The following is a 22,345-nucleotide window of genomic DNA, read 5'->3' as shown; positions in this document are numbered from 1 at the left end:
TTGGAGGGCGTTGGGGGCGCTTGAGCGAGCGTCGCGTGGTTGCGGGGTGGATAGCGCAGGGCAAGTGTGGGAGCTCGTGGAGGGCGCGGGCTTGGGAGGGGCTCTTGGGCGTTTGCTGCTCTGTGGCCGTGGCAGGGCTGCCGCTCGTCATAGCCAACACCCCACGTCGACGGCCTCGGCACTTCCCGCATCTTGCATCACCCGCCAGAGAACTCCAGTTCGCCCATCTCCCGTGCGCCGCACCCACCTCGCGCCTCCCCTCTCCCCATGCCCCAGCCCGCTGCGCTGCCGCAATTGGGCGTGGCACCGCGCCATGCACCCGCACGGCGATAGCTCGCCCTTCGACAGCCCTACCTTCGGCCGCGATGCGTCCATCCGCGTCGACGAGCCCGTCGGCTCCGCCTCCATCTCGCCCAGCAGCCGCGACATTGTGCTCGCGTCGCGCGAGGGCCTGCACATCATAGATCTTGACAACCCCTACTCGCCGCCCCGCCACCTCGCCCATCGCACCCTGTGGGAGGTTGCCGACGTGCAATGGTCGCCCTTCGCCAGCCACGACGGCCTGGTCGCCAGCACCTCGAACCAGAAGGCCCTGATCTGGGACCTGAACCATGCCAGCCAGCCGCCGCTCACCCTCCATGCCCATGCGCGTGCCATCACCGACATCAATCTGTCCGCACACCATCCCGACATCCTCGCCACCTGTGCCGTCGATACCTTTGTGCATAAGTGGGATTTGCGCGCTCCCGACAGGCCTGTGTTCTCGTATGCCCAGTGGGATGGCGGCGCTGCGCAGGTCAAGTGGAACAGGCAGGATCCCCATATCCTCGCCTCGGCCCATGACAAGCTGCTCTGCATCTGGGATGAGCGCAAGGGCGTCGAGCCTCTCCGCACCATTGAAGCCCACAAGAGTAAGATTTACGGTGTTGATTGGAACCGCATGCACCAAGGCGGCGTTCTGACCTGCTCGCTGGATGGCTCCATCAAGTTTTGGGATTACACGCGCGAGGAAGACGAGATGCTGGAGCGTGTCATCAGGACGCCCTTTGGCGTGTGGCGGGCGAGGCACACCCCTTTTGGATGGGGTGCGCTCGCCATGCCCCAGCGAGGCGACTTTGATCTGCATCTCTACGATCGGCGGCTGCACGACGATGTCAAACGAGATGCTAAAGTGGGCGCAGCCCACACGTTCAAGGGTCACAATGGTCAAGTCAAGGAGTTTCTTTGGAGAACGCGCGGCAACGTTACGGATGATGGCTTCGACCAGCGTGAATTTCAACTTGTGTCATGGGGCAGTGATCGTCAGCTGAATCTGTATCGCATCGACTCGACTATCCTTGGCTCCGTCGGATACAAAAAGGGTGAGCCGACGCGCCAGAGGCTGTTCATGACGCGCCAAGGTGCTCTGTACAAGACGTTCCATGATGAAGACCCTGTCTCGACTCCACAGACGAAAATGGCCGACCAGCAGCAGGCTCATCCCTTCACTGCACCCAGCCAGCTCAGTGCTCTCTTCCAGTCTGCCGGCATGAGCAAGCCTAGCTTACCATATGCTCAGACTGCCTTCCAAGGACCTGGTGCGAGCGCTCGAGACCGAGGTCTGACATCTATGCAAGCCCGCGGTTTGACGACTATGCAAGCTCGCACCCGCGAGAAGAAGACGGTGGACAAGCTCACTTGGATGCAGGGAGTCAAGATCGGCGGGCGCGATGGCCAGTTCAATCGGCACGGATCCAGGCCGGATGTGTTCTCGCCGGATCAGCAGCTGTTGTGGGATTCGCCCGAGAGTCTCGGCGACGAAATCACGCACGTTGGCAGCAAGTTCAAGAAGGTCAAATTCGAAGAGGTTGAGATTCCTCGCCGCACTGCAACCGTCACCTTGAACGGTCCATGGGGCGAAAACGAGACCCCTGTGTTTATGAGAATCAGTATCCGCTTTCCACCCGATTACCCGGTCTCGGCAACTCCTCACTGTAGCATTGAGAAAACGACTTCATACATCTCAGAAGCCACAATCTCGAAACTGGATAGCGAGATCAAGGCCCTCGCCGAAGTATACAAGAATCGCAAGAGAGGGTCCTTGGATGCTATCATCAGCTACCTTCTCGGGGAACGAGGCCTCGAAGAGAGTATCAGCTGGCTTTCGGACGGTGCTCTCACGGACAGTGGTGTCACGCAGGATGAAGACAGCTCCAGTGACGAAGAAGACGAAGTGGGTGCAGATTTTGCAACTCCCGCCATGGAAATGAGCGGCACGGATATCCTGGGGCCCCTCAATGCCAACGCCAACGTTCCTCTTCCACGACAGTGTGGCGCGGTCTGGTCGAGTGATGGCCGCCTGATCACATTCTTCCCGCCTAAGCCCGAACCCAAGCCCATGTTCTCAAACCTCGAGGCCCTGAGAAATGACAGTCGCACATACAAGAGCAAGAGAATATTCGAGATGCTAGGTCAACTGAACAAGGAATCTCCAGACCCTGGCAGGAAATCTTCTTCCGCCGTGGATAATCCGGACGACAGCGACTCCCAGGGCTCATGGGAAACCTCATCCAGCTCCTCTTCCGGCTCACCCGTACGTGGAGGTCTCTCTGGAATAGCACCACCAGTCGCGTGGCGGGGTGGTCCGTTGAAGTTCCAGCGGTCTTCGCAGCACTCCAGCGCCGGCTACGATGTGAAGCCTATTACTCCAAAGCCCAAGTCCATCATCACCATACGCAGCTTCGAGGATCTGCTTCCTGCAAAGAGGGAGCTCGCCGAACGATATGAAGTCTTTGGCGAAGCCGCCGATGTTTGCTCGCACAACGCTCAAGTGGCACGAGACTGCGGCTACACTGAGCTGGTTGATATCTGGAACCTCGTTGGTCTTATCATTGCGGATCAGGTGCCGCTGGAGGTCATGCAGCAAAACTACCGCCGCGAACCGATTCTCGTAGTAGCGAAAAGGACAGCGGTTCAGATTCGCAAGAAAGACAGCGGCCTTGACCTGAGTTTCGACGAACCCGAGGCTATTGCGAAACCGAAATTGAAGAGTCGTGTCAAGTGGGGCCACCATCCGTTTGGCAAGGTGTTGGTGCAGCGACTTTTTGAGCACTTTGAGAGGCTTGCGGACAGCCAGATGCTGGCTATGCTCTCATGCATGTTCCACGAGCCAGCAGCGAGTGAGGGCGTAACCACTGGGATGATGATGCGCAATCCTCACGCGGACTTGCATCTCTCCATGAGGACCCCTGCGTTTTCTTTGGATTATTTCCCTTCCAGGGACGTTGCTGCGAGCCTGTTCAAGCCAAAGTTCTCAGTTACGGATCAATACGACAACAGTCACTTCCATCCGCACATAGGAAATGACATGGGATTGTCTAAATACGACAAGCGACTAAATACTTTTGGTTCTGCAGGGTCTTCAAACGGTCCATGGGGTGGCGATTTGCCCAGCGGGCCCACCACTCCCTATTCAACCGGAAACACACCACCTCCTACATTCTCTCGCTCTAGTACATTTCGCTCCGCATCTAGCGCTTACGCAAGTTTAGCGTCATCTCCCGAGCGCAGTAAGCGTAGCGGCACACCATTCACGAGTGCCTTGACCTCTTTCTCACGGCCATTCCAAACCGCAAACAACTCCCCTCCAGCTCGTCAACGGACACGAACTTTCGACGGAGACCTCTCTACTTCTGCACCGGAAAAGAGCAGCGTAACATGGGGCCCGAACACAGTCTATGGGGGCGCTTCGACCGGCTCCAACGCGTCGTCTGCACATCGCTCTAATAGCAGCAAGCGTAACCGCGCGACCACACAGACGGCGAACGAACAGCAACGATTTGTTTCCTTTGATAGCATCGACGAGACCGCTGCCGATGAACCTGATTTTGATGATGACGATGACTTCTACCCTAATTTCGAGGACGATAAAACGGATATTGCACCAACCGATCGCAACGCAGATGGCAGCGTGATTCAAGTCACGCTCAAGAACCAGGATCAGTTTGACGATGATGGCTACCTGTCAGTTCCGTTGCTGGATCAAGAACATGCTTGGATGTACGCTGCTTATCGGGCAAGCTACGCCAACAACGAACTGGCTGGATGGGGCCTGCAGGTTAAACGGAGCGAGGTTCTGAAGTACAATGGCTTGACGAGCTATTGGGCTAAAGACGAGGTCTACGATGCACACGAGGACGATTTGGCTGTAGGCCGCAGCCAGGAGAGCAATGGCACAAGGGTAAGTTCCTCCCCTCCCCCCAAAGAATCATGTGTTGCACACACTTCTTGTCTAATCACTTGCAAAAAAACCTAATAGTCCTCAACCATCATCCCCGACGAGCTCATCCTCTGCCCGCTGCCCCTGCCACCGTTTTCCGGCCCTCCCACAACCAGCACGACCCCCCACAGCTCCGCCACCCACACCCGCACCCACACTCCAGACCCCTCCCACCTCCTCCAGCTCGCCGGCGGCGGCGGCGGCGGCGGCGGCAGTGGCGCCGACACCAACAACTACAATAACAACAACACGACGAGCCAACAACATGCCCCAGCCAACAACAACAACCACCACCATTACCTCCTCCACAACCCCTTCGCACACCACCACCCCTCTTCCTCCTCCTCCGTCGCCGTGCACCACCACCACCACCTCCCATCCACAACGCCCCTCCCCACGCGCCCGCCCTCGATCAAGTCCAACTGGTCCGCCTCGCCGCCGCCGCCGCCACCACCACCGCCATCGCACCCCCCGCACGATAGGGCATCAGGCGAATACGACGGCACCGCGTTCAACAACAGCGGCGGCGGCGGCGGCGGCGGTGGCGGTAACATGGGCACGTGGTCGTCGACAAACACAACCACCACCACGTCCTTCGGAACAACAACGACAACGACGACGGATTTCGACCCGGGCGACGCCGGCGTCGCCCCACCCAGTACTGTGCTGGGTGCGACAGCGTCCACGACTGCAACGCCCGCGATCCCGCCGCCCAATTGCAGGGTCCGCACGTGCATGGTTTGCTGGCTGCAGCTCGACGGCCTGTATCGGACGTGTGCGGAGTGCGGGCATGCGGTGCATGCGGAGTGCGGCGGTGGTGAGGGGGCGCTGATGATGATGGATGATGGTGGCGTGCAGGGTGGGGTGTGTTGGTATTGTGGGGGGTGAGTGGTGTGGTGGTCGTTGGTTTGGCTTCGGTGCTTGCCCGCGTGGGAGAGGAAGAGAGAGAGAGAGAGAGAGAGAGAGAGAGAGAGAGAAAGAGAAAGAAATGTGTAGAGTTGTGGCTGGCTGGGTGCGTGCGCATGTGAGATCCGAGAGGCGCGCAGATGATGAAAAAGTATCACGGCTTTCCTTGTTGCTTCTTCTTCATTCTGTATGACTTCCTTTGACATTGGTGTATGTAAAAGTAAGGCTTTGAAGGGTGGTTGTTGGAATAATTCTGCTGTGGGGCGGTCTTGTGTAGATGTGCCGTAGTTGGCTGAGGAGACCGTTTTATTGATGAGATAGATACCCATGTCCTGTTCTATTTCCCAGCTACTACAATCGGTAGGCTTCAGGTGTTTCTGTAGGCATTTGCGTAAACATGGTTGTGGAAGTTATGAGGAACTTGTGCTGGAGAATTCGATTACCAATGTATTTCAACCGGTTGGGTGTATGCGGGGACGTCAGTGCCACAGTGTTGCAGTGGTGCACGCGACTTGTTGATTTCCCCAACTTATGTGGATGCCACCATTGATAAGGCGCAAGTAGCTTCCGAACAGTTACAGTGCTGGTCAAGTCTTCGGAAGGACAATCACCCTTCCCATCATCTGCATAGGTTGTCGGATAGATGTCTGAGTTAGAGCGCCTGTAATTGTGTCCTGTTTCGATAGCTTTGAAGGGGTTATTCCTAAGCATATTCCCATATTGGGCAGACACGACACGGAGAAAACAGACGGATTCAGCACATCATGTCACGCTCACTCCTGCACCACTTGACTGAAGAGGCACGCAACGGGCATGAAATTGACTAGCCGTGCAAGTGGCACGCAAGGAACCAACGCGCAAAAGCAAGGCCGATTGAGCAAGCTGCGCCATTGATATGCCTCCATCGTCCCATACTGAAAAGACGCCGGAACACTCTCGTTCAGGTCCTTGAACAGGGTATCCCAAGATGTCACCACCCCGGACGAATCCCCATTCTTCTGGGCGAGAAGATGCCGTTAATCTTTCCAGTCCTGGTCCAGAGTCATATGGAATGTTGTCATTCGGTTTGTCGGAGAAGATAATCCCATTTGAGTGTGAAAGAGCAGATCGTGAAGTTCAGCCCGTTCGATCGAATCCCGTTTTTTTGATCGTAAACCACAAGAAACCAAACCGTTCCCGTTCAGAGCCCCTCCATTTTCCCAGAAGTTGCTCCGTCATGCCGCCATCGCGAGGGTGTCGGTCGAGTTGTTTACGAAGTGGGGTTGGGGTTCATCTGCTTTTGTTAGGATCGGGGCGGGGTTTTATGTGTTTTTCGGCAGTGGCGAAACTCACCTTCCTCTTGCCACCGGTCATGGTGACGTTGACGAAGCGGCGAGTGTACTTTATCCTCTTGAGGGCGCGGCCCTTGGGGGTCTTCTTCTTCTCCTGGGGCTCGACCTGTTGTGCGCAAACTTGATCAGCATCCAGTTGTTCTGAGATGTTCCCGGCGCAACCCGTTGGGCGTCTTCCCAGTGGCGACTCCTTTTCTCCGTCTCCAGCTCATCCAATCGCTATTTCCACTTTGGGGCATGCGGGGTCTGTCGTACCTTGGGGGTCTGAGACTTGACCTTTCCGGCACGGGCGAGAGAACCGTGAACCTTACCCATGTTGGCGACTGTGGGTTGTTGCTAACGACGTTGGTTGACTGCGAGGGAGACGGGTGGCGAGTCAGCTTTCAGCGCTTCTCGAGGCGTGCGAGGCGGATGCAGCGGCGTCGCAGCAGTGCGGCGGGATGGCGGCGGTGCTGGGGCGATGCGACGGGCGGACTTACAGATGGGCGCGTTGGCGTAGTCGTCGGTGAGTGGTATCGTCGTTGGCGGGCGTGAGGTCGAAATTGGCGCTGTGGATGAGGAGCGCTCGCTTACTCGGCAAAACAGCGGCGCTACACCCAAAGCGGCAGCCACGGCAGCCTGGGGAACCGGCCACGCCTTTGTCTGGCTGACAGTCACACTAGGTAGTCTGCCGTTAAGCTTATCCGATATTACAAGACAAGGCACGAGCCCTCGTTGCGTGGCTGCCGGCCTTTACTTTTTCCAACGTCTCTCGTGGTGAGCATTTCGCAACGGAGCGCTGCAGGTTCTCCAGGGCCGCTCCGCTCCGCCCAGGACGCGCGGATCATGTGTCATTCCGCTTGACCCAATCTTAGCTCCGTTATCGCCAGTTATCTGATCGGTCACATCACCGATCATGCGCGAGCTCCCGCCGGGCTACCTCTGACATAGCTCCCAACCCCTCCTCAGCTCCTGTAGCTTTGTTCCCACTTCCTACTATTACTGAGCTTACAGCGCCCTTTCACCATGCATCTGACCCGCGCACTCACCTCTGCCCTGCTCGCCGGCTTCGCCAGCGCCTCCCTCGTCCCCGCGCCACAACACATCTTCGTGAACCCCGAGGACGGAGATGCCTCCAGCTACCGCATCCCGACCATCCACGAGTCGGCCGTGATGGCCCGGCGGATCCTGCACCTGAGCGGGCTCGGCACGCTGTCGACCGTCTTCCCCACCAACGAAAAGCAGCAGCAGCAGCAGCAGCAAGAACCGAGCGCCGCGGAGAAGCGGCCGTCCGACGTGGGCGGCACGCCGATCGGGCTGGTCGACTACATCGCCGACTGCGAGCACGCGACGGGCAACCCGACCGTGCTGGCCATCGACATCGCCACGAGCTTCAAGAACGTCGCCGCCGGCTCCAACATCTCGCTGGGGCTCAACTGGGTCCCGCCCAAGGGCCAGGTCCGCTCGCCCGCCAGCCTGCCGCGCTTCTCGCTGCAGGGATACCTCGAGGACCTCGGCCCCGAGGACGTCGTCAAGCACGCCATTCCCGCCTGCTTCGCCAAGTACCACCCCGACGCCGTGGCCTGGTATCCCGGCAACCCCATCCATTCGAGTCACTGGGTCAGGTTCGTTGTGCAGGAGGTGTACTGGATCGGCGGCTTTGGCGATAGGGCCTACATTGGCTGGATTCCCGTCGAGGAGTGGCGGAGCGTGACGAGGCAGGAGGTGCGGGACTGCGTGCTGCCTGGCGAGGAGAAGAAGGGCGGATGGAGAGAGTGGCTGGGGTTTGGAAACAGCTGGGAGCTCTGAGAGTGCTGGCAAAACTTAAACTGTGTGTCGATGAAGTATGAAGGATGATGGCCCTGGATGAGATATGGCGAGGCGGTACCGTCTTCGGGCTGTTGATGATGATAATAGTGTACAGATGGCGCTCCTTGATCATGGCAGCTGAGTTGGATCAGGTTGCCTGCGGGCTTATCTGAGCCTGAGACCAATGCTGGCTTTAACTCTCCCTCACAGTCGAGATTGACCTGATCTTGGAGTTTTGGAGTTGTGGCTTATAGGGCAGTTTTGCGCTCAACGGCTTGAAGTGAGTAGCAATATAGGTATGAAATGCTCCAGAATCCCGATACATTACCCAGAGCAGTGGTTCCCATTGTGTTGTCTAGACCATGGGTATTCCAACAGCATGTTGTTTGATGGCAGGCATGTATTTGATGCCGATAGAAAAATCGTAAATTGACAGCACGACATGCAAGCATCTCTGGTACGCTAACCGCATTTGGATGAGAAGCACATGCTAGGGACATCACCCACATCTATCGTCCTTCGGAAGGCACGGAAAGCTCCGACAACTAGCTTCTCGTGTTCCCTTTGGTTGCACAGCTAGTTCAGGAAGATTCGAGCCTGCTGTGCTTCACCACGAACTCTCTGCTACGTGGGTAGTGAAATCCAATCTCTGAACGAGTTTGTTCGCGTTCAAGACTCACGTTTACGTCCAGGAATTGGACTCTATTACACGCGATGTAATATCTTTATGAAATAGTCTGGACGAGCTTATTCCTTTGGAACCTGCTGTGGCTCTCAGTTTCAGGATGCGTACGAGTTCTAACCTGCACTGCTGTCTGATATTTTCAAAACCAATGCTCAGGCAAATTTTTAACTGAACAACTTCGCTCGAGGGGTAAGTTCAGTTCGAATGAGCGCCTTTAGGCTCTATCGTTCAGCAGGGCTGTTCTGGTGTTCTTCACCTTTATGAAGTACTACAACGGCTTCTTGAAAAATTAGTTGTGTTTGAAGTGTGTGATGGATAGACGCCATGACAAAGGGTATTCCACCAACACTACTGTCTCGTGCTAACCTTAACAAACACTGCGAGATGGCACTACGAAGACGAGTCGTGAGGTATAGAAAAGATAGCGTTAAGGCTCTCAGTCGTTAAATTTACCCGTGTACAGTATAGCGGAATGGGGCTGCCACCCTTTAGTTAAACACTTTCGACGCCACTTCAAGGCAAGTTCCATGTCTAGAACAACAGACAAAGTAGTCACAAATAGAGCATAGCTATACGTAAGTCCCTGGGTCCTGCACAAAGCCCCAACGTCTGCACAAACTTGAGTGCATCAGATCGACACACTAACCCAGCCTAGCTCCAGAATCCTTCGGGCAGTCGATCATCTCGCTTCCACAACCTCACCCGGACGTCAATCCACCGCCACAACCCACTTAGTATTCAGCTGATCGCCAAACAGAACCCATGAGCGGTCCCTTTTTCTCTGCGCCGCCAGCCGAAGCACGCGAGAGAAAATCAAAACGCACCAACAAAAGCCACAACCGGCTCACATGCCCCTTCGCGGCCCTCCGTCCCATGGTCACTTGCCTATAGCTCCCTTTAGCTAACACAAACCTGCCTCACTCCGATGCCCTTTCCCATTTACCTCGTGCTCATCCATCTCTGACCCTGTCAATCATCCTTCTCCCTCCCTGTTCGACCACGGCCCCTCCCACCATCCCCTTCTCCCTCCTCTCCACCAACAACAACCAGAAACTCGCCTAAGCCCCTTTTCGTCCAACCGCGTCTCACCCGGACCCCAATCGGACTTGATCCCGACGGAATCCCTCCCAAGCCATCCCGACCCGACGCGGTCCGCCCCATCCGGGCGTCATCAGCGCCCGCCCGTACCTCATACTTGCCCCCGGCCCACCAGTCAGTCACACATCAATAATCGACCGATCGCCAGTAAATCCCGTCCCCTTTGTCCGCGTGCCGGGAACCTCATCCTTCCCTCAACCATCATACGATTCAGTAGTCCCCGGTCCCTCCACCGATCGTACGATGCAGCCATAGCCCTGATCCTCTCAACAAAAAAACGGAAATAGAGAAGCAAGTGCCCCCGGACAAGGCTCCGCTGCATCCCATGTCCAATTATATCGATTCCCATTACTACTGTGTGTGATAGAAGGATGACGTGCATGTTTCGGAATTCTGGAATGAAGGCGTGGACGTGGGCTATAATGGACCGCAGATGCCATGGGTTGCTGAGGGAGCCCCGGAAGACGCGGGCGAAGGAAACAGTGAATCAGAGAATGCTCATTCGTGGCATTGACGACAAATTACTCCCTATCACTTCCTTTTCTTTTTCCCGGAGTGAACGAGAACCCGTACAAGGGGGCCAAGACCGAGAACCATAGGGTCGGCGCTCCCACCACATGCGCGCAGCAAGCTTTCGGGCACGGCGAACAAGGGGAAAGAAAGGAAAAAAGGTATAGCACCGGCCAGGATTACAGCGCGGGTCCCACGCGAGACGGCGCGCGGCTGGAAACGAGACGCGAGAAGGCACACAAAGAGACAGACAGAGCGGCTCTGAGACCGTGATCTGGAAGGGAAAGTTCTAGCAACAAGCCGCGTAGTATATTCCTTTTCTCCCACCCGTCCTCCCACCCGCCCCTTGCTTTTGTACACCGGCCGGTTGCCGAAACGTGCATGTGCGAGGGCAGAAGCAAAGCAAACCAAGCATTTCCGTGGTTCGGACACGGCAGGCCAGGGGCGACAAGGGAAGTGTCGGAGACGAGAAGTGAGAGAGAGAGGGAGGCACCTCGATACTCACCGCCTGGTGCTGGAGACGCGAATCGAAACAAAACAAAAAAAGAAACGAAAAGTAGCATATCATTGTCAGGATCTTTCTCGCCGTTTGCCTTAACGGGGGCGACGTATTTTCGGAAACGCAAACAAGGCGACGAGCACGACAGATCGGAACGCGCACGTGTGTGGCACACGGCTGCATGTTGCGCGCCATGCGCGGTGATTATGCGGGTCACCGGAAACGGAGGATGAGCTGGGGGTGTGTGTGGAGAGAAGTTTGGACTAACTACGGAAGACGGTGTGTTTGAAAGGTAAGCACACGATGGAAGAGATACATCGAAGACATCATAGATTGTGAGGAGGAGCAGAGGTACCGTAAGCGCGGTTCGGCCCTGCAGATCCGCCGCCTCTCCGCATGCCGATAGGTCGATTTTTCTTTTTTTGTCGGTTTTATTTTCTCCCCGGGCCATGTGGCCGCTACCGTGCTGGACGCCCACTGCATGCAATCAAGAGCATCTGACACGGCATGCAGTGAGAACGAAGAAGCAATGTCTACATAAATTGTTCATGCAAGGACGGGAGGGTGTCGGCTCCATCCGACGCGCTGGATGGATGGGACGGATTCCAGGCTGGCTGGAAGAAGCAACGACAGTCTACCTGAAGAGGGAGGATCCGCCGTGTGGCTTGCGACGCGTGCTGATGTGTGGGGAGGCTAGGGGATAAGCGCGGTTGATAGCCCGCAAGCTTTTCAGCATCCGGCGGAAAAAGCGGTGAGGGCGCGTGCGGTCGAGGACGGAGGAAGGTCAGCTTGACACGATACGTGTGTATTGTGGAGAGGGACGGGGCGATATGCGTGTGCGAGGTCAGAACCGGTTTTGGGCTGGGCCCGGGTGCTGAGGCCGTGGCGACATGCATTCGGCGATGACGGCGGGCTGACGAGAAGACGGCCGTCGACTCCGCGAGCCCATGGGCCGGCCCATTGATCAATAATCCAGGTGCTATAGCTGATCAGCATAGCACTCATGTCCATCCCAATTGTTTTGAGGGGAAAGGAGTGCGCGTGTCGAGGAAATGAGGTGCTCATGCCGACAGGACCACCGCACGGCAGCGTGGCCGGCGGGACGTGGTTGTGCCAACTGCCGCGAGAGCCGTATATTGCCGAAAGAGGTAAGCTACTAGAAACATGGCCCAACGGGGCTAGGTAGCGCTGGGTCGGCGGGAGCTCGACGTGTCAGCGCCTCGCTCCGCGCCCACATGGAGACGGCGAGCGTCGCGGCGCTTTGACGGCTGTCAAAACATAGCCTCGCCGTCGCTCGCCCTGCCCCGAAGCCGTGAGCTAGCGCGCGCTTCCGCGGCCGTCAATCGACCCATTTTGCGCAAGAGGCGAGACGCACCGACGTGCGGTTAGCGAAGATCAAACCGCCCAAACCCCGTAGCGCAACAGCTAGAGCAGGTAAATCCGCGTTTGCCCACAACTCCGCGAAGGCGACGAGCGCACGAGAGCAGGCCCTTGCTATCTCCGCCGGGCCCGGCCATGTCCCTGACTCTGTGTTGCCGGCGCAGTCCGCTCTGGAGCCCGGCGGTGATGGGGATGGGCACGCCTCGTGGCTGGAGAAAAGCAAGTCTGGTCCGCGCAAGGGAGATCGCGCGGAAGATGTGCTCGGAAGGGGTTAAGAGGGTGCGCGACGCGCGGGAATTGGCAGATCCAGCGCATCACCCTCGATGTTTTCTTTTGGCCCGCCGCCGGGCGACCTGCTGGCTACCGGCGCGCGACAGGCCTGCTGCATGCTCTGCGACGGCTCGCGTCCCTCGACTAGTCCGCTGGAGCTTGCCGTGCCCGCTGTCTCGCGAAGCGGCTGTGGCAGCGCTCCTCCGTGCCTGGTGCCTGTCCGTCCGACGTCGTCGTCCCTCCCGCCCCCACCGCCGCCGGTCAGAGGATGTGCCCATCTCCGCCCGGGTCCCTGGGTGCGCGTCGTGGGCCACGCAGGGCAGCGCAGCGTGGCGCAGGGCAGGCGGACCAGGGGCGCGTGCCTTGTTCACCGCCTCGTGAAGCGAGAGGCCCAGCGGGACGGCGGCGGCTCTTGCTAGGCGGCGAGCTGGCGCGCATCGCGCGTGGGCGGCGTCAATCTTGACCCGAGTCGTTCCCGAACCGCTTGCCGGCCGGCGGGCCAGCCATTGTGCCTGAGGCACGCGCGCGAGGCGTGGGATCGGGGGCAGATTTCAGGGGAGCGCGTGGGCGGGCGGCGGATGATTGCTGGCGTCGGGTTACGTGTCGCGGCGGAGAGCGCGGTGAGTCGCCGAGTTGGCGTTGAACCCGCCCAGGGTCCAGAGAGAAGGAGCGGCGAACATTTTTCGGTGGGCGTCGTGCGTCGGCAGCGGCGCGCTGGCGCGTAGCTGAGCGACGACGAGTGGGGAGGGGCCGCTGCAGCCCGGTGATCGTGTTGCAAATCACGATGTCACGGCCAGCGAATCCCTCGCCGCGCGGCGGTGAAGAAGGCATACGATGCAACCACAGCCCACCGCGTGCTGGCGCCGCTAGCACCGATCCTCTTCTGCCTGCAGATTCCCCAGGTTAGTCGCCCTCGCTGCGCGCAATTAGGTAACACTGCAGAGATACGCGTGCCGGCACCAACGACTTGCTATTCCGAGCTCTACGGCTAAGCGCGTGGCCTATACTACACAATAACGATCGGTATATGGTGGAACAACTAGACAAACGCGACCCCCGCTTGCCGTGGGGGAAAACCCAGGCAATCCATCTGAAGCAGACTGCGATGAGACCCGCCGCCGGTGCGGCGGGATCAATCGGCGGCGCCCACGGCCCCGTCGATGAAGAGTGGTGGGAAAACACGCTGGGAAGGGGAGGGAGAACAAAAGTAGCTACAACATCGACCGTCTCCGCCACGGCAACGCCGGTCCAATGCAAAGGATGTAGAGAAAAACAGAGCGAAAGAATTGAACAGATGAAATCGACTGCCTCCGCTTGAACGCCCATGCCGAGGAAAATTAAACGCCGGAGGAATGATGCAAGTGGTATAAAGCGTGGATGAGGAAATCGCTCGGTCGAGCAGCCGCCGTGTCGCGTTCGATGAGACCATTACTGTCCTCGCTGCCATTGCCCCGCAGAGCTCTGCTCGTGCTCTGCCACCCAACAGGCCCTGCGAGGGGTGCGGGTGTGTTCGCCCCACGTCGCTGTGGTGGAGAAGCTCTCCCACGTCGGCTCCGTGACCCGAAGACTTTTGGCCGTGGACCAATGCCCCTGAAAACACCCGCTTCTATCCCTTTTTTGTTTTGATAACTTTTCACGCACGTCTCGTTGAAAACTCGTCCGTTGCTGTACATGTACAGTTCTCGTGGAATCCTGCCGCGTCGAGAAGAAGTCGTCATCGCCATCATGATCCGTGCACCGACGGCCCGGCCGTGGCATGGCAGCCGCGCTCGTGGCGCTTCATGTTGCTGCGGACGCTGAAGGCCTTGCCGCAGCCGGCGTGCGGGCACTTGAACGGCTTCTCGCCCGTGTGGCTGTGGCTGTGGATCCGCAGACTGCTCGGCCGCGAGAAGGCCTTGTTGCACGTCTGGCAGATGTACCGGTCCTGCGACTGGGGGAAGGCGGCCGCGCTCGACGCGCTGATGTAGTGGTGGTGTTGCCACGGGTTCGGGTTGCCGGGCGTCGTGACCGGCACCGACACGGGCACCGGCGGCGGGGGGAAGTTCGAGGGCAGCGGGCGCTGGCCGTACATGTTCGGAGAGGTGTAGACCTGGTTTTCCGGGGAGTAGTACGAGCCCACGGAGGCGGCGCCGGGAGAGGAGGCGTAGGGAGAAGCCGCGTACGGCGAGGTCGCGTAAGGAGAGGTCGCGGGCTGCGAAGGCACGGATGGGCGCTGGCGCATGGGAGCAGCGGGGGGCATCTGCTGGCGCTGCTGGTGCGGCTCCATGTTGTTCAGCGATTGGCCCAGGTAGTAGGGCGTCTGCTGCGGGACAGACGATTGCGAAGAGGTGGAGGGAGACTGGTTCCCGTCAATGACGGAGTCCGGCCGCATGGGAGGCGTGGGCGGCAAAGTCATTCTGGGGTGGCTCACGATCGTGGGGGCGAAAGCTTGCTGAGCCTGGTCGGGTCGGTGGTCGGGCGGCAGGACCGGCTGGTGCTGCACCTGTTGGTGGTGGTGGTGCGGCGGCGGTTGTTGTTGCTGAGCCTGTGGGACGGCCTGCGGCTGCTGGCTTGGCGACGCCTGCTGCGACTGCGACCCTGGGGGAGTGTTAATTTCGCGTGACTCTCTCTCTCTCTCGCGGGGCAGGGAGGCGGCCGGTGCTCGCGACTCGCATGCGCTGCGGCATGGGCGGAAGTGGGCGGTGCTGCAACTTACCAGGCTCGGTGTTGGGGCGCTCGCCGTCGGCGATGCCCAGCAGGCTCGAGATGGACGGCAGCGACGGCTTGTTCGCCAGGTCTTCCACGGGCGGCGAGGGCGGGCTCTGGGGCGCGCCGGGGTAGGGGTGTGCGTGCTTGAAGGCCTGCTGCTGCTGGTACAGCTGGTGGTGGTAGCCGGCGGCGACGTCCTGCGGGTGGTGCTGGACGCGCTGGCTCTGGTACAGGTGGTGCTGGTGTTGCTGGCGGTAGTACTCGTGCGCCTCTTGACGGCTGTCCCTCCCAGTGCCGTGGACCATACTCGACAGCTGCATCGCTCACCCTGGGGCGACGATGGAATAAGAGGCGGTGGTGAGGGGAACGGAATGGAAGTTTATAGAGCGGCGGTGGACAGCGCGTGTCCAGCAGATGCCGTGTGTCGGTGGGCTACCTGGGCTGAAGCTGCGCGGCTTGGGCCAGGCGGGCATTCAAGTACGTCGCGGGCTGCGGTGACCGTCGCCAACGGGGTGGGTCACTTGTGCTGAGACCAGCGGGACCCTGGCTTGAGCGAAGGGGATCCACCGTTGAAGAGGCGGGCCGTTATTATCTGGAGAGCGCCTGTGCCCACTTCTTCACAACGGTAATGCAGATGATAGTCGTGCTTTGTATCCCATGCGGCAACCGGGCCCTGCCTCGCGCTGCGACTCGGAGCAGCGACAGGGATCCACCAGCCCCGGCCAGGGCCCCCCTGCGTGTCAAAGGCGCACCCACCATCGCCGGCTATCGAACCGTTCGGGGAATGAGGCGGCCGGGACAGGCCCTGCTGCACTGCAGATCGGCTGCTCTCAGGCCACTACCTCCGGCGAGTCCAGCGTGACGGATAAATTCCTCGGTTGCGCTTGACGGCTCGCCAGGAATGCGTGATGTGCGCCGGGCTGCCCACGATCTTGCGGCAGAGCGGCCAAGTGCTCGAGCTCTGCATGCAAGGGACCTGGTTGGCCGGCTCCCCCACAGTCGCGCCCCGTCCGGTGTAGATTGCGTGTGCGACGCGCTGATGAAGGGAGCGCTGCTCAGGAACGTGAGCGGTCGGAGATGCGCTGCCTCCAGCGCGGGCGGGCAGATCGCTACCGCATCCACCGCCGCTGGAACGGCCCCGGGGTCCCGGCTGCTGGCACGCTGCCTGGCTGGCGACTGCAAACGCCAGCAGAAGCCTCACGATGCGAGACGGGCCGAGTGCGAGTGTCAGGTGCAGCGCCTGCCTGCGCTGCGCTGCGTCCTCACCGCAGCACCGCGTGCGATTAGCCAGCGCCGGCGCCAGCACCAGCGCCAGCGATTAACCGCTCCACCAGCCTGACTAGAGTCCGCTACCGCTAGCCGGCAGGCGCGCAAGCCGCCGTGGGCAATCGCAGCGCGCGGCCTGCTCCGCCTGCACGCCAGCTGCGCATCCCGCCGCGGCGGGAGTGTGAGCCTGTGGCCGTGGCCGTGGAGTGGCAGTAGCCGTTGGCCCGCCGCGGGCACAGAGGAGTCGTCGTGCTGATCAGCCGCCCGCTCGCCCATCATCTGCAGCTAACCTTGAAGCCACGTTCGCGGCCTCACCGCGCCAGCGACGCCCTCTCCGCGCGCACAGCACGCAGCCGAGCCTGCTGCGTCAGCCGGCGTTCCAGGTCGCGCTCCGCTGCTGCTCGCTTGCGGCGCCGAGTTGCACTGCATGGAGACGCGGAGTGGTGGGCGACAATTTAACATACGACCACGCGCCGACACCGATGCAGCGTGCGACGCAGCCCTGCCAAAGATCGCAGCGACTCGGCTCTGCCGCGCGCGACAATAGCCGGCCGCTTAAAATTTGAAGCTGCCACTTGCACTGCCTGTTGCTCCGCACGCTAGCACGCCCGCCCTGCAATCACAATTCCGTTCCGCGCCATGTCCTGCGCCCTCCGCACAGCGGGCATCCGTGGTCTTATGCCCATCCAGCCACGGTGGACCCTGATCACCAGTAGGCGAGCGCGCTGTCTCTCGCGCGCCTCCCAATAGCACCAAGCCTGCTGCCGTGGGATCCCCCACTGCCACCCGCGGACCCTCGCTGGACTCGAGATGCCTGCTGCCCAACGAACCAGGCCGCACGCTGAGTCGCACGCTCGCCGGGGCTTCTCTAGCTGCATGACGCTGATGACAATGCTAGGCCGCCAGGAGGGGGCATCTCCGAGCGGCCTATATCAGACCCAACAACGCTGCGCAGCATCCACCCCGGCGGCACAGCGAAGGATTGCAGTCGACAAGCCATGTCCCAGGGCGCTGGGAAATTGACGCTGAGGGCGCGCGCGATCGACCGCAGCGCTACGCAGGTGAAGGATCAGAATCAGATCATGTCGAGATAGAGCAGCTCCGCACGCCGCCCTCGCGGGGCGCCGCCGACCTCATGCGGACGCTGCTGGCGCAAGATGCTGCACGCGGGGCCCGACAGCTCGTCGCCGTCATCAGCTGCGCCTGCCGCTGGGATCGGAGCGCGTTAGTGCGTGATCCTCCCGGGCGCGATGGTGGGATGAGGTTGGCGGCGGCCAAGGATGCCTCCCAAGGAGCAGCGCGGGCGGGCGGTAGCACGTCGATCGCAGCACGGATCAGTGGAAGCTTCGCTGGAAGAGGCGTCGAAAATTCTCCCACGCCTGCCGGCCGCCCATCCCGGCCGCTCTCCTGAGCATCCCAAGCGGCGCACCGCAGGGCCGCCGCTCTTCATCAAAGGCTCGCGGGGCCATGCATGTACGCTGCCCGGCCACCACGCGAGGAGCGCCCGGGATGCTCCCGTCGGCGAGCGCTGCTGCCTCGGCGGTGCGCGGCCTCGTACCGCTCTTCGAGAAGGCATCTAGCGCGGCCGCGTTGATTGGCCCTGACTCGCCAGGCAAACACGCGGGGCCTGGCACCACACACTCCACCTCAACTCGCCAGGCCGCTCGTCAACACCGCCCGCCTGCATCGCGAGCCCCCCACCGTGCTTGCTTGTTCGGCGCGTGCTACCAGCGCCGCAGTGCCCGCCCGCCATGCGCCGGCCGACGCGCCGCTTTTGCTGCTCACGACAGCACCCGCTCCGACCAGTCCCGCGCACGGCAGCCCGCTGCAACAGCACCCCCAAGCCCCAGCCCCCGGCACCCCAGCACCACCGCACGCAGGCCCGCGCCGCCCGCCAGGCCTCCCGGCGCACGCGTGCTGCGCGTTTTGGCGACATTTGCCCGCCGCTGCGTACAACGCAAGCGATGCTGCAGCGCTGGCTGCACGGAGACGGAGGCCGGGCTTGAGCGCCGGCCGCCGCCAGCGCCGCCGCGCCGCCGGCGGTGGACCTGCGACTCGCGATCACCGCGGGCGTCTCGCTTGCTGGCTCGCATCACCGCACCGCTGCCCGCTGCCCGCCGCCCGCCGGCCTTGGTCCGCCATCGAGCCTGCAGCTGCTCTTCGCTCTTTCCCCTTTGGCGCGCGTTTATCTTGGTCCTCGCGTGTCAGGAGGATTTGCAATCGCCCGCCGCATCCCCTCCGACTGCTAGTCATGAATTGGGAGCTACAGCCGGGATGCCCGATCTCCATCCAGGAATGTCGGCCACCGCTGTCGCTTCGTTCTTGGCGCGCCGGGTGCGGCCTCGTCGCCGCCAGCCTCACCACCGCCGCTGCGAATCTCCACGCCTCGCCCCCTTCCAGCGCCCTGGCGGTGGCAGGCGCATGGCGGTGGCCCGCGGCCAGATCGTGGATGCAGGCGGGAGGCGGCGCGCCAGCAGCCTGCGTCCCGAGCGTCTCCAAACAATGCGTCGTCCATGCGGCGCACGGCTCGTCCGCTGGATGTCACCCCCAGGACAACGGTTCGGATCAGGGGGCATTTCCTCGGCTGATCTGCAACACACAAGATTATCGCGCGCAAAAACCTGGGAGATGCACCGGGGACCGGGGTCGTCTGCGAGATGGCGGTGACCTTGACACATTTCACAGGCGATTCGGTCCTAAATGAGTCGCCCCTCGTTCCCCTCATGGCGCGCGTGATGCCGTTACAGGATTGCGCTACGCCACTTTAATTGCTGCTCTCTGGAGGCCAATCTGGCAGCGCGCTTCGATCTTCGCCATCCCTGCCGCCGCGGTGTCTTGGACTGCTGCGATCTCGTCAAGCCAGACGCTTTCGTCCCAGGTCCCGCAAGTGCTCCGGCGATTAGCGCACGCGAGGACCCGTCCGGCCTGGCTGATGATGACATCGCTGCGTGCTCCGCAGGCTGCGCCCACGGCTCGGCCAGGGTGCCAATTCCTCGTTGCGCGCTAGCCGGTGCTTACTGAACGGTGAGCGACCGCATGTACCAGGGGTCACCACCTCAACGCCCTCGTGTATCCGCATGTAGCGAAGCTTCGAAACTGCACCGTGCGTGCCGCGTCGTGCCGGTAAGCGTGGCTTGGGATGGATCACCCTGCCTGGAGCACCCGCCTAAATCGACGGGCCAACGCAAGTCATCTATCGATATTGATTGCATCGCAGCTGACCACCGGCTCAACAAGCGCAGCGTTGCATGTGCGCTTCCGTCAGCACCTGTTGGAACGGGCAGCTGCGCTGCCGGCCACGATCCTTTTCAATGGCCCGGCGCGCCGAAAACGGATCGGGACGACAAGCCTGTCCTGAATGCCGGAGCAAAGCTACCGCGAGAGTGGCAGGGGGCCTTCTCCATTCGGGGGGTACACCGCGCTGTCACAAAATTGCGCAGCGCATGGCTCAGACAGCGGCTGACGTAGATCCTTTCGTCAGCCCGTCAGGAGCAACCACAACTGGCGCATCCCATGCATCCCTGCGCCAGGGCAGGCATTCTTCTGCCCCCGGTGCGCGCCAAGCCGAGATCCAGACGGAGCGTCCTTGCCAACCTCCGCTCCCCTTCGGGCAATGTCCCTATTCCAATCTGTCCCGCAGAGGCACGCTCCTGCAGACCTGGCGCTGGAGCCGGCACGGTCCTCCGGCGAGTCTCGCTGGACCGCTGTTTGGTACGGCAGCTTCCGAGGGCACTTTGGCAGATCTTCGCCGGAAAAGACGTAATGGACCACCGGCTGGGTTTTTGAGTTGCCGCGTGTCCACGCTCCATACCGATTGGCCGTTCGATGGGCGACTAGAGCGGCCCGCCCTAAATCGTCCGCCTTGTACTCTAAACGTACGTTACTCGATCTCTGTTGCCATGGAGTCGCGTCTTGCGCCCGCCCTTGGGTTGCTGCGCCGCAGCATCCTCGATGCGCGCCCATGGGATCTTCTCCAGGACGGCCTGCTGTGATTTACCCACCCCTGAACCGCCCCCGGTCCCATTGGCCGTGCTGGGCAATCCCCTGCGCACGCTGCACGTGTCGCAGATGCTTGTTGGGCGGGTCTGAGCAATGAAGTGTCGCAGAATTTCGAGCCGTCGTCATATCAGACGCCATTATTTTCCGAGCCTCGAGGGACGCCCTGCCCACGCTGCCGCATGACTGGCCGAATTTCCGGGCAGAAGATGCGGATTGGACGACAACCATGCGCCCCTCTTCCCGTCGACCTGACTGAATCAGAAACGCTCCCCGGGCGCGCCACCCATGACTTCCCAGAGATCTCCGCACCAGGACACGGCGGCCTTCCCTCGCTTCGTCTCGACCGGAAATGTCGTTGCTATCGGCCCGCCCCTTGAGTGGAGCTGCGGTACAGCCTCAATCATGACATGGCGGCCATCGCGGTCGTCCAGCATTGCATGCCCAGAGCAATGTCGTACGACGTCGTCTGCACCTCCGGAAAATCTCCAGCCTCCTGTCGCATCTTGCGTAAGGATCTGCGGCGCACGCAGACTGAGCATGACGGGTCATCTCCGAGACCAGCGTGGCGCTGATCGCAGAGAGGAAGGCAGTTGTCCCAAAACGGGCCAAGACGGTTCCGCGAGAGGGGAGCTCCTCCACCTCTACCATTCCTCAAACAGATGGCGGGCGGCTCGCTCGGCGGATGAAACCGATGTGTCTTGCGTTTATGGCCGGAGCGCAGCGCACGATACGAGCAACTTGATCCACGCACTGCAGACGGGCTTACTCCCCCGTTTGGTGCTGGGCTTACTCTTTGCCGACGTATGTCATCGTACCTTTTCGGCATGCAGCCCGCGGGAGGGCTGCGTAGGATGCGAGCGGATTCCCATCGATCATCGAAGATCACAGCATAACACCGTCTGCAATATGGACATCCCCCATTCGGCTCCCCCCCACGCGGAATGCCTGTCCAGGGTCCCGTCAGGCGAGCGCAACGGCAGCGTTTCATCGTTCATGCGCTGGAAGCGACCAGCAACTCGCCAAGGGCGACGCAGGCAAGCGAACTGCTTCTTCACCGTCTTTCCATGCGGCGCGCCGGTTGCCGTTTGCACTAATGCAAAAATATGGCACGGGGCGCGTCAATCCCTGAAGGGCAATTGACGATCTTCGATTCGACAGTGAGCGGCCCAGCATGCCAAAGCTTGAGTCAGCCTTCGTCGACGACAGGCAGCAAAACCCAAGAGATGCGGTGAGGCAGGCAGTTTGATCGCTGTGCCTGCCCGCTTCGGGCCTGGACGATCATGGTTCGTTTCCCTATGCAGTCTCGACGGCTCATGCAACATTGCATGCACCACGAGATCCGCTTTCGGCAGTTTGGACGCGCTTCTTTGCAGCGGACAGGAGACGCGCCCTGGCCGTCTAACAGCCCTTCCTCGTCCAACCCACTCTCGCGGCAACGGCCAGCGCAGAGGGGAGGCGGATCGCATCCGACGGCACGCGCACACAACATGCCGCGGACCCAATCAGCGCCGGCCGCAACGCCCAATTAACGCAAAGATGAGGATTTGCGTCGGCGGAGTGCCCATCAATCGGTGTGATTTTCCGGCGATTCTCCCGAGCGCCGTGCAATCCAACACCCAGACGAAGCGCACGGCGGCAGCTAGGCTCAACACGTCCCTCCCGCCGCT

The 22,345-nt window shown here is 60.7% G+C and overlaps 4 protein-coding genes across 4 annotated transcripts; 2 read left to right on the top strand and 2 right to left on the bottom strand.

Annotated features, from left to right (window-relative positions):
• Positions 1-313: 313 nt before the first annotated feature.
• On the top strand, positions 314-5,485 carry SLS55_003969 (uncharacterized protein; the record flags this gene model as incomplete). The annotated part of the gene is made up of 3 exons (XM_066775431.1): positions 314-3,317; positions 3,531-4,219; positions 5,453-5,485. 3 exons carry the CDS (start codon positions 314-316, stop codon positions 5,483-5,485), a joined length of 3,726 nt encoding a protein of 1,241 aa, XP_066633312.1.
• A 948-nt stretch (positions 5,486-6,433) lies between these two features.
• rps30a (40S ribosomal protein S30) lies at positions 6,434-6,810 on the bottom strand (the record flags this gene model as incomplete). The annotated part of the gene is made up of 2 exons (XM_066775430.1): positions 6,434-6,636; positions 6,807-6,810. 2 exons carry the CDS (start codon positions 6,808-6,810, stop codon positions 6,434-6,436), a joined length of 207 nt encoding a protein of 68 aa, XP_066633311.1.
• Positions 6,811-7,500: 690 nt separating this feature from the next.
• SLS55_003967 (uncharacterized protein) lies at positions 7,501-8,283 on the top strand (the record flags this gene model as incomplete). Its single annotated transcript, XM_066775429.1, has 1 exon — positions 7,501-8,283. One exon carries the CDS (start codon positions 7,501-7,503, stop codon positions 8,281-8,283), a length of 783 nt encoding a protein of 260 aa, XP_066633310.1.
• A 6,165-nt stretch (positions 8,284-14,448) lies between these two features.
• On the bottom strand, positions 14,449-15,379 carry SLS55_003966 (uncharacterized protein; the record flags this gene model as incomplete). Its single annotated transcript, XM_066775428.1, has 2 exons — positions 14,449-15,285; positions 15,374-15,379. 2 exons carry the CDS (start codon positions 15,377-15,379, stop codon positions 14,449-14,451), a joined length of 843 nt encoding a protein of 280 aa, XP_066633309.1.
• Between the last annotated feature and the right edge of the window lie 6,966 nt (positions 15,380-22,345).

The sequence above is a fragment of the Diplodia seriata genome (assembly GCF_021436955.1).
Source record: "Diplodia seriata strain FDS-637 chromosome Unknown scaffold_4, whole genome shotgun sequence".
NCBI lineage: Eukaryota > Fungi > Ascomycota > Dothideomycetes > Botryosphaeriales > Botryosphaeriaceae > Diplodia > Diplodia seriata.
This window is presented reverse-complemented; position numbering and strand designations above follow the sequence as displayed.